The 12,202-nt window shown below is 41.9% G+C and overlaps 1 protein-coding gene across 2 annotated transcripts in view; it reads right to left on the bottom strand.

Annotated features, from left to right (window-relative positions):
- LOC112250681 (RAB GTPase activating protein 1-like) overlaps window positions 1–12,202 on the bottom strand; it is a 160,674-nt gene that overhangs the window by 94,966 nt on the left and 53,506 nt on the right. For both annotated transcript variants that reach the window (XM_024421026.2, XM_024421027.2), the window contains exons 12-13: window positions 7,831–7,924; window positions 7,037–7,187 (exon numbers count right to left, since the gene is read on the bottom strand). In XM_024421026.2, the coding sequence (XP_024276794.1) occupies window positions 7,037–7,187; window positions 7,831–7,924 (245 nt within the window). The remainder of the gene's footprint in view (window positions 1–7,036; window positions 7,188–7,830; window positions 7,925–12,202) is intronic.

Here is a 12,202-nt window from a genome sequence, read left to right as displayed (position 1 = left end):
CTATATAAAACACATGTGGCCAACCCTCAGCCTGGAGAACTACTGGGTGTGCAGACTTTTCAACAAGGCTGCTCAAACACATCAGAGCCGGTTTATCAAGGCCCAGTTGAGCAGCTAATTTCTAAAATGTAGTTTGTTAAGAGGGGGACTGGAATAAAAGCCTGCACCTACATTAGCTCTCCTACCTAGAGGATGGTTGACCACCCTTGATAAAAACCATTGCAACATTAAAACCTAATACGTTTTAGGCCTTTTAAAATAATTTAATAATTTAATAATTCAACATATCAAAGACCAAATGGCTATGGTAGGCAACAAATATTTTGACTGAGTTTGACGCAAGCCCACAAATGTTCAGGAAATGTAACTTTTCTAGTTTACTCATAATAATCCTAGCTACCTTTGAAGTGTTTACTTTGCAGACTGACTAGAATCTATTAAATCGCAATGTCCCATACTTTGGATGCCCAAATCAACTGGAAGTACAGCGCATTTGGAAAGTATACAGACCCATTAACTTTTTCCACTTTGTTATGTTACAGCCTTATTCTAAAATTGATTACATTGCTATTTTTCCCTCATCAATCTACACACAATACCCCATAATGACAAAGCAAAAACAGGATTTTAGACATTTTTGCAAATGCATTAAAAAAATGAAATATTTAAATAAGTATTTCTTCCATTCTTCTCTGCAGATCCTCAAGCTGTTAGGTTGGATGGGGGAGCATCAATGCAGCTATTTTCAAGTCTCTCCAGAGATGTTCGATTGGGTTCAAGTCCGGCCTCTGGCTGGGCCACTCAAGGACATTCAAAGACTTGTCCCGAAGCCCCTCCTGCATTGTCTTGGCTGTGTGCTTAGTGTTGTTGCCCTATTGGAAGGTGAACCTGTGCCATAGTCTTGAGGTCCTGAGAGCTCTGGAGCAGGTTTCCATCAAGGATCTCTCTATACTTTGCTCCGTTCATCTTTGCCTCGATCCTGATTAAACTCCCAGTCCCTGCCGCTAAAAAACATCCCCACAGCATGATGCTGCCACCACCATGCTTCACCGTAGGGATGGTGCCATGTTTCCTCCAGATGCATTCAGGCCAAAGAATTCAATCTTGGTTTCATCAGACCAGAGAATCTTGTTTCTCATGGTCTGAGAGTCTAAGTGCCTTTTGGCAAACTCCAAGTGGACTGGTCATGTGCCTTTTACGGAGGATTGGCTGCCATCTGGCCACTACCATAAAGGCCTGATTGGTGGAGTGCTGCAGATATGGTTGTCCTTCTGGAAGGTTCTCCCATCTCCACAGAGGAACTCTGGAGCTCTGTCAGAGTGACCATCGGTCACCTCCCTGACCGAGGCCTTTCTCCCCTGATTGCTGTTTGGCTGTGCGGCCAGGTCTAGAAAGAGTCATGGTGTTTCCAATATTCTTCCATTTAAGAATGATGGAGGCCACTGTTTTGGGTGACCTTCAAAACTGCAGACAATTTGTGGTACCCTTCCCCATATCTGTGCCTCGACACAATCCTGTCTCGGAGATCTACTGACAATTCCTTCGACCTCATGGCTTGTTTTTTTTTCTCTGACATGCACTGTCAACTGTTGGACCTTATATAGACAGATGTGCGCCTTTCCAAATAAAGTCCAACTAAATGAATTTACCACAGGTTAAGTTGTATTAACATCTCAAGGATGATCAGGATGCACCTGAGCTCCATTTCGAGTCTCATAGCAAAGGGTCTGAATACTTTGGTAAATAAAGTATCTGTTTTGTATTTTGCAAAAAAAAAATCTAAAAACCTCTTTTCACTTATTATTGGTATTGTGTGTAGATTGAGTTTTTTTAATGTTTATCCATTTAAGAATAAGGCTGTAACATATTTTTTTTAAAGGGGAAAAGAGGAAGGGGTCTGAATACTTTCCGAATGCACTGTATCTACAAAATAAGTTTTGAAATCGCATTGCCTAATCCAAAAGAAAGGCTACATCTAATCTTTATTCCTAAAATGTATGTTCACAATTCACAAATTATTTTGATTCAACGCGATTGAAACCAATCCCAACTAATACAATGCAAAGTGAATCATACGTTTTGTCAAAAAATTATTGTTTAAATGAATCATTCAAAAAAGTAAATCAACTTTGTATAACCGAAAGACGGTTGAAATACATCTCTATCATATGTTATAGGCTAGGCCTACCTGCTGCTGCAATGTACGACTGTCTCCCTTTCCTTGAGCAAAGGCCGCTCGTCTCGCACTACAGATGTGCCAGTGTCATTCCGATCCTGGCTGATATTTAGATTTTTATCTGATTGATCAAATATTTACGAACTGTGCCTAAATAAACTACATTGACAGAAATTATTAAATAAATTTCCTTGTGTTTCTCAAAACTTTTCCAGACCTGGAAAACACCATTTAAAAATTCCATGACTTTACCTGACCGTACGAACACTGCTCTTGGCGCAATTGAGTACAGTAATCATTTCAATTGATACGCCACCAAAATTCCATCTTCATTATCTTAAAACCTAATCTAGCAAGTAGTCTATTGACCAGGGAAGTAGGCAATTTGAGAACGGTTTATTTATTTAGCATTTTAGGATTAGCATTTTTGGAGGCCAATCAATAGGCGCTTAGCTCTGTCACCCTCCAAACCAATTTGCGGCAATGTGATAGCCGAAATGGGACAAATTAATACAGCCTGCCAAAGTTAATCATGAATAATGTCTTATTACCATAGTAACAACAAAATGATAAATGAGTTCAAAGAGCAGCAAAGTCAAGCCAGTATCTGGGAGCATCACATTAGAAGGGTCTAAATCAGACAAACAGAATATGGGCACGGAAGAGCATCACAAGTAGAATGAACTCAAATCCAAGCGTGTTTCCATGGCAGCTCCCCCCCCCCCGGTTTACATTTGTACAGCATTGTCTGTGGGTTACCACGCGTGGGTGTCTGATTAATTCTAGTCCGACTCTACACTCCTGATGCTACCTTTGATTGCAGACTCACTAAATGCCACTGCAGAGCTAGCTGGAGTGCGGGCAAAATATGACATAAAAATGGAGCTGAAGCACCTTTAGAAAGACAAAGGTCCCTCATCGAAGATTTAATTATATCCTTCAGAAAGACTGAACTGTTGTTCATTGCGGGCCTGAAGAAGAGGAAGAGAATGCATTAGTGGGATCCAGGTGAGACTTGACAGCGGCACAGCCTCTGAAGAGAGCGATTTTACTCCTTGGACTGGGACAGTCTGTCTGTACCAACTGTGGCTTGAGCTGCAGAATACGTTTTTCATGTTTCATCCAATCATACAGGCTCTTTAGAGAAACAAACAACAACAAAAAATCAGTATAGTGCATCCCTGCAATTGTAAAAAGAGTAATTATCAAATATTGTTCTCATAGTACATTCGAGATATAGATAGGCCTAGTGAGCAAATAATTGAAATATTGATAATGATGTCAATTTAAGTTTTGTGAATCGTGAAATACCTGATAATCACAGAAGATGAAAAATCAATCTTCATTCTGGCAAAACAATCATTTCTTTCCACAGACATCGGTGACTTCCAATCTCAGAGACAGGCCAACACTATTTTTCGAGACTTCCAATTTGAACCTCCATCCAACTTTTGTCATTGGTTTTGATTGATCCCGACAGAGGAACTCTAACTGTAATGTGAATTGGCAGCACTACAGTGTAAGTGCCTTTCTGAGGAGCAGACTCCAAATAGCTTTCAATCTTTTTTTAAAGCCATGGTTCAACAGCAGCACACCTTTGAAAGATCACACAGGGAGAGTAAAAGGTTGTGAAAAATCTACTCCCAACAAAGTGCCACAGACTGGGAACTGAGTTATTTGCAATTTAGCAATAATCTGAAGACCGACAACGAGGAAGAGTGTGTGTGAATGCATGCAGACTACATGTAATGTTAAAGTGAAGAGGGTACGACACTTAACCATATCAAAACTGGTATCCAGGAGTTAGGCTACCAGGGAACCACACAAACAAAAACATCCTTTATGTTCGGAGAAAACGCTTGTTTAAAATGACATTCAGCCAAGTACATTTTTTATTTAAAAAATAATACTAATAATAATAATAATAATAATAATAATAATAATGGCACAAAAGTTTAAAACTTAAACGTGAATTCTTGCAGAGCAAAAAAGGCATGATTTGTCTGCTGTGGCAACCCAGACACCTGAGTATTAGCTTCGACAAAGTCAACGGCAACTTGCCGGATAACGTTTCTTATACTGTACACGTCCTACCAAAAACATTCAATGTGAGCCTCAAAAAATGACTTGAAAATACACAAGAGCAGAGAACAGCCCTCTCTCCTCCCAATAAATCCCTTTTCCTGCAGTACAACCCAACCCAGTGTCGTCTTGTCTAGCGTCACGTGCAATTCTGAGTCACTGTCAAATATGAGTGTCACCATCAGAAAGCAGAGTGAAATGTGCCCTGATTTATACCCCCATAACCAGCCACGGCACAATTCCTTGGGATTCAATCAGCATTAGAATCATCATTGAGGGGAGATCGGCCCATTAATAACGCAGACGTCGAGCCCCCCCCTGGGATTTTAGCTGGCTATTAATAGCACCGGGCACCCAGTCTATCAATATCATTACATGCAATAAGGAAGGGAGCACACTCAAAGAATTACAATGATTGAGTGAACGCTCACCAAGATATTCTGTAACATAACCTTCCTTACGTAAGCTAGTGTTGTGGTATATTTAGGAGCTCATCTGGACTGCTGCTATTTTCTGCTTCCGTGGGAGGCAAGGCGGCTGGGCACACACACACACACACACACACACACACACACACACACAGAGAGACAGAGAGAGAGAGAGAGCGGAAGAGAGAGAGAACTGAGGCTTTGGGTTAAAGACGCAAGGCGAGGGTAAATTTATACCGGCAGGCAAGAGACGACGACAGCCCAGCATAAATACATGTCAAAGGAGAAGCCTGTTGCGTTTCATTCGGCATTAAAAAAATAATAATAATAATAGTGCCCCATGCGCGAGCGGTAACCTTTAGTTTATGGATCCATTTTCCCGCTCTCTTCAATCCCTCTATTTCAGGCAAATGATCACAGAGTGCGTTGTATTTTAAGACCCTCTCCTGAAAGGAATGAGTATTGTTTTATACACCAAAGTGAGGGGCTGTCGCCTACTTAACCTCCTCACAAGTCCTCATGCAAAAAAATATATTAGTCCCTTGGAATTAGCTCTACGGTAGTAAAAATCATGGCTGCTCCAAAATAGATTTTGTGCCATGATCTACCAGCCGTTGGATAAGAGACTAGGCAGAGACCAGTCAAGGTGGAATGAATTGGGGCTGTGGGTAAGCCTGGTTAGGGGTTATGTGGGTGTATCTGTCAGACAGAGTACACAGAATGATGCTTCACATTAGTTGTGGCATTTTAGTGCCAGGACAACAGTGGGGCTGATAGGATTAGCCTCTCTGTCTGACACATGGTCTCCACACGCCCCACACTGGGTGATAGAACCGTGGTCTGTGTAGTAAAAGGAGGTCACACACAATGACTGGGCTACTGCCTAGTAGCACACATTAAGAAGGTCAGGATGCCAGAGATCCGCTACTCTACATCTCTGAAGGCTGAAGAAATAAACGTGAAACTATATCACTGCTGTTCCGCCACATACTAGACACATGTTGTACTTGTGCAGCGAGCGATTCAAAATGCTATATTTATCTAAAGCTAATAGTCAACTTAATTGTATTTCAAGTCTAGTGTTCAGGCAGTCCTACATTTGAGTTGGACCCTTTTCTAAAGTCCCAGATTTTGAAAGCGCCATACTGCTTGTTGTCAGACACTCAAATCCGAGTGTCCCAATGTCCCTTCCCTATCCCCTTGTCAAACCAAATCCCCCCCAAAAATGTATTTAAACCACGAGGACTGTTAAATTGTCCCAGAGTTAACAGTAGTGCCTTTTTACTGTGGGAAAACTCCTGCCATCACCCATACTTGGCATCAGAACCAGCATACCTCCAAGAGAAACATAAGAGAATTAGCTAAAGGCACAACTCGGCTCGCTGTGGGATCAGACCATCCACATTCAAGTTGAACTGAACTGATCTGGCAAAACTCAAGTTGAATTCAAATGATCCGGTTAATTCAAGATGCATCGAAACAATCTGGCATATTCTAGTTGAACTGATATTGTCGGGCAAATTCAAGTTCAACTGAAATGACTTTGACGATGATGTGCTTCTGATGTTTCAATGCTGTTTCTATGTCAATCATGTCATGGTGAAGCCAATGACATTTCCAAATTGTGTGGACCATGAAGTTTTTCCAATTCTAAAACGGAAGGCTCTTTATGGAGCTAATTTACTGGCCTGTTGTGACAGTCCTTCGATCTCTCCAGGGGAACGAGGGACAACTGCAAGGTGGCACCTACTGGAATAGGTATGAGAGAGATTTCCTGCAGGGCACGTTGATGCAAATCATTACTACACTTTCCCGACCCCAAGTTGAAGAGCATGTTTTTCACACCAACGTCTTTAAGGATTGTCTCTGCGCTCGAAATGACAATTTGCATGATGGTTATACAGTACACGTATTTTCCTAACTCTTGTGTTAATTTCTGCAACACTTACATTTTAATTACAGCCAACATGCAACCATTTTGAAGGCAACTTCTCAACCTTTACACTTCAGACAACAAAACTGGAGTACATTCAAATACATGTGAGAATCACGAATCGTGTGCGAGTGCGTGTCTTTAAGCATGTGATTCACTGAGCACAGCGTGTGAGTGTGGTGTTAGTATCAGTGAACATCTTTGTGCGTGAGATGATGTCGATAAATAGGTGTGTGCTTGTGTGTGTCTCATCGTGTTTGCGTGTGTTTCAGTGTGCTTGCGTGTGTCTCAGTGCGCACGCATGCGCACGCGTGCGCACGCGTGCGCACGCATGCGCACGCATGCGCACGCATGCGCGTGCGCATGCGCACGCATGCGCACGCATGCGCACGCATGCGCGTGCCTTTCTCGCCTTACCTTGGTGATGAGGATGCGGTATTTATCAAGCAGGTCCTGGTCACTTTGGCAGCCTGAGAGGAGCTGCCAGACCTCAGCCCTGAGGGCCTCAGGGACCCCAGGCTTCACCAGGGCCGTCAGGCCCTTAGGTCGCACAGACAGGTTCCCATGCCTGACACACACACCACAGAGGTAGTTAGGAATCTGATATATATGAAGACATTGAGTTCTACTCTTCATAAAAGCAGCAAATTCTTATCAGGGTAAAAGGCTATCTACAGTACAGGCATGGGCGGGGATATCCATTATCAATGTTGCGTTCCTGGGTCTATTTTTATGAGGACTGAAATGGAGGCCCCTTGAAATAATGTTATTAACGTGACCACACATAATGCAAACCAATTCACATGATCGGAAAATGTATACAGTGAACGCGTTTCATTCAAGTAATAAAACAGTTCTCTACAGCTTTCGGTTAGGACTTGCATTTAGTCTCTCGTGAGATACACCTACGGTTAGTTACAAAGCATAGGGAGAAGATGACGTGTATATGACAGTCGCATAAAGAGTGTTGTACATCAACGACGGATGAATCTCAGTGAAAGGAGCAGCCATATGGTACATACAGTATGACTTATATCGTCACGCATATGAAGGCTTTATGAATGTTTATGAACGCTACATCTCTACTGTGGAAAAAGTGTGCCCATGCATGCAATCCTTCATCATCTTCCTCAACTCAATGATTCCATACATTTTCAGTACAACTGCCCAATTGTGGTCATCATGACTGCCACACTCCCTGTGAGTCTTACCATCTGTTGAGGATTCCACCCCAGGACTCCAGAATCTTCTCAGGGCAGTCTTTGGACACATCACCGGTCCCACTGGAGATCTCGCTGTCACTATCTGCCGAAGACACAAGGACCGGAGTTTAATATCAGAGGCCAGTTTGTCATCTCTGGCTCGTCAGGAACAACCAGTCTTCTATTATGAGAGGTTTGCGATTTGTGAACAATATTGAATGCCTATGCTATTATTAGGGTTTGAATTACAGCAGGGCTAGGGGATTGTGGGGCCACTGTATAACAACTAGAAATATCAAAATGAGCCCCAATCACAATCGTCAAAAGATATGTGGGGCACCCCTTAGAGACTTCGGACATTTCAAAGAGTCAATGTATCATTTGAACACTGCTATTATCGTTAAAAACTAACAGTTAGATGTATCCATTTCTAATTTTAAATCCAAATTGAAATGGAAGTCATCAAACATTAGTCCAGTGTTAAGCCAGAGCTGCAGTCCCCTGGGCTGCTGTAAACTGGGCAGCCTAATGCTCTCCTCTCATGATGGAGCTCTGATTCCCAATAACAGCTGAGAGAAGTACCCTTATTCGCGTTTTAAAACACACACACGTTCGTCTGGCTCACACACTCGAGCGCGATGAGGTCTGAAGCGGACCTGGCTGTCTCACACATTGAGTGGCTGTGGAGCAGACAGCTCCATGCAAGCAGGGTGATTGGCTACAAAGGAAAAAACATAATGTGGTGCCTTTCCGAAAGTATTCACACCCTTGACTTTATCCACATTTTGTTGTGTTACAAAGTAGGATTAAAATGGATTTAATTGGAATTTTCTTGTCAACGAGCTACACAGAATACTCTGTCAAATTGGAAAGAGGAATAAAAAAAATTGCATTATTATTGGAAAATGAAACCCTGATACATCTTGATTAGATAAGTATTCAATAAACGTTACGAATAACCTTTGGCACAAATACAGCTGTGATTCTTTCCAGGTAAGTCGAAGCGCTTTGCACACCTGGATTGCCCGTTATTATTCAAAATAAATATTCAAAATCTGTCAAATTGGTCAACGCTAGACATCCATTTTCAAGTGTTAACATTGATTTTCAAGCAGATTTAAGTCAAAACTGTAACTAGGTCAGGAACATTCAATGTCTTCTTGGTAAGCAACTCCAGTGTATATTTGGCCTTGAGCTTCAGGTCATTGTCCTGGTGAAAGGTGGATTTGTCTTCCAGCACGGGCCTCCTGAGTGGCGCAGCGGTCTAAGGCACTGCATCGCAGTGCCACTAGAGATTCTGGGTTTGAGTAGAGGCTGTGTCGCAGGAGGATGGGAGACACATGGGGGCGGTTCACAATTGGCCCAGCGTCGTCCAGGTTAGGGGAGGGTTTGGCCGGCAGGGATGTCCTTGTCCCATCGCCTACTAGCGACTCCTACGCAGTGCACGCTGACATGGTCACCGGGTGTACAGTGTTTCCTCCGACACATTGGTGTGGGCATTATGTGAAGAAGCAGTGCGGCTTGGTTGGGTTGTGTTTCGGAGGACGCACGGCTCGTGACCTTTGCCTCTCCCGAGTCCGTACGGGAGTTGCAGCGATGAGACAAGACTAACTACCAATTGGATACCACGAAATTGGGGAGAGAGAAAAAATTAAAAGGATTTGTCTTCCAGTGTCTGTTGGAAAGACAACCAGATTTTCCTCTAGGACTTTGCCTGTGCTTAGCTCTATTCCGTTTCTGCACCACCCTCCTTTTGAAGGTTCCAGTCTGTTATTCAAACTCAATCAGCATGACAGAGTGATCTCCAGCCTTGTCCTCGTCAACACTCACACCTGTGTTAACGAGAGAATCACTGACAATGATGTCAGCTGGTCCTTTTGTGGCAGGGCTGAAATGCAGTGGAAAAGTTTTGGGGGGGATTCCGTTAATTTGCATGGCAAAGAGGGACTTTGCAATGAATTGCAATTCATCTGATCACTCTTCATAACATTCTGGAGTATATGCAAATTGCCATCATACAAACTGAGGCAGCAGACTTTGTGAAAATTAATATTTGGGTCATTCTCAACTTTTGGCCATGACTGTACACGCAGATGCTTTATCTCAGATCCTACAGACTACACGCAGAGGCTTTATCTCAGATCCTACAGACTACACGCAGAGGCTTTATCTCAGATCCTACAGACTACACGCAGAGGCTTTATCTCAGATCCTACAGACTACATGCGGAGGCTTTATCTCAGATCCTACAGACTACATGCGGAGGCTACAGCGCCTATAGAAAGTCTACAACCGCCCTGAACTTTTTTCACATTTTGTTGCGTTCATAAAAAAGAATGTGAAAGTGAATGAATGACTAGCCCCCTTCTTTTGTCCCCATACATTAAACATCTAACTTCTTGGATATAGGGGGCGCTCTTTTAATTTATGGATAAAAAAAACGTTCCCATTTTAAACAAGATATTTTGTCACAAAGATGCGACTATGCATATAATTAACAGCTTTGGAAAGAAAACACTGATGTTTCCAAAACTGCACAGATATTATCTGTGAGTGCCACAGAACTGATGCTACAGGCGAAACCAAGATGAAACTTTAAACAGGAAATGAGCAAAATTTGAGGCAATGTTTTCCATTGTCTCCTTATATGGCTGTGAATGCGCCCTGAACGAGCCTACACATTCTGCCGTTTCCCCAAGGTTTCTGCAGCATTGTGACGTGTTTGTAGGCATATCATTGGAGATTGGCCATAAGAGACTACATTTACCAGGTGTCCGCCCGGTGTCCTTTGTCGAAATTGGTGCGTAATCTTCAGCTGCACGCTTTCAGCCATGTGATTCAGAGGAGAGAGGAGACTTCCACGAACGATATATCATCGAAGAGATATGTGAAAAACACCTTGAGGATTGATTCTAAACAACGTTTACCATGTTTCAGTCGATATTATGGAGTTAATTTGGAAAACAGTTTGGCGTTTTGATGACTGAATTTTCGTTTTTTTTTGGGTAGCCAAACGTTACGAACCAAACGGAGCGATTTCTCCTACACAAAGAATCTTTCAGGAAAAACTGAACATTTGCTATCTAACAGAGTCTCCTCATTGAAAACATCCAGTTCTTCAAAAAGGTAAATTATTTTATTTGAATGCTTTTCTTGTTTTTGTGAAAATGTTGCCCGCTGAATGCTAACGCTAAATGCTATGCTAGCTATCAATACTGTTACACAAATGCTTGTTTTGCTATGGTTGAAAAGCATATTTTGAAAATCTGAGATGACAGTGTTGTTAACAAAAGGCTAAGCTTGAGAGCTAATATATTTATTTCATTTCATTTGCGATTTTCATGAATAGTTAACGTTGTGTTATGCTAATGAGCTGCGGGGATAATTACACTCCTGGATACAGGTTTTTTTCGTAGCTAAACATGATGAACAAAACGGAGCGATTTGTCCTAAACAAATAATATTTTTGGAAAAACTGAACATTTGCTATCTAACTGAGAGTCTCCTCATTGAAAACATCTGAAGTTCTTCAAAGGTAAATGATTTTATTTGAATGCTTTTCTTGTTTTTGTGAAAATGTTGCCTGCTGAATGCTTATGCTAAATGCTACGCTAGCTATCAATACTGTTACACAAATGCTTGTTTTGCTATGGTTGAAAAGCATATTTTGAAAATCTGAGATGACAGTGTTGTTAACAAAAGGCTAAGCTTGAGAGCTAGCATATTTATTTCATTTAATTTGCGATTTTCATGAATAGTTAACGTTGCGTTATGGTAATGAGCTTGAGGCTGTATTCACGAGCCCGGGTCCGGGATGGCTAGAATCAAGAGGTTAAAAGGTCCCCCAGATAGGTATTGAATTTCAAGCACAGATTAAACTACCAAGACCAGGGAAAGCCTTATAAAGGGCAGTGATTGTTAGATGGTTAACAATGACAAATGAGATATTGAAAAAATCTTTAAGCATGGTCAAATTAATCATTGTGCTGTGGATGATGTATTAAACCCACCCAGACACAAAGACGAAGTCCTTCTAAACTGAGCTGCAGGACAGGAAGGGAAACTTGAAAACAGCTACAGAGTTCAATGGCTGTGATGAGCAAAAACCGAAGATGGATCAACAACATTGTAGTGACTCCACAATGATGACAGAGTGAAAAATATTAAAATATACAGAATAGAAATACGCAAAACATGCAACGAGGCACTAAAGTAATACTGCAAAGGAACACACTTTTTGGCCTAAATGCAAAGCCTTATGTTTGGGGCAAATCCAACAACACGTCACTGAATAACTGCCTCCTTATTTTCAAGCATGTTAGCGGCTGCATCAAGGTATGGGCATGTTTAACATCGGCAAAGACCGGGAAGTTTTCAGGAT

Source organism: Oncorhynchus tshawytscha, linkage group LG05 (genome assembly GCF_018296145.1).
Source record: "Oncorhynchus tshawytscha isolate Ot180627B linkage group LG05, Otsh_v2.0, whole genome shotgun sequence".
Classification (NCBI taxonomy): Eukaryota; Metazoa; Chordata; class Actinopteri; order Salmoniformes; family Salmonidae; genus Oncorhynchus; species Oncorhynchus tshawytscha.
This window is presented reverse-complemented; position numbering and strand designations above follow the sequence as displayed.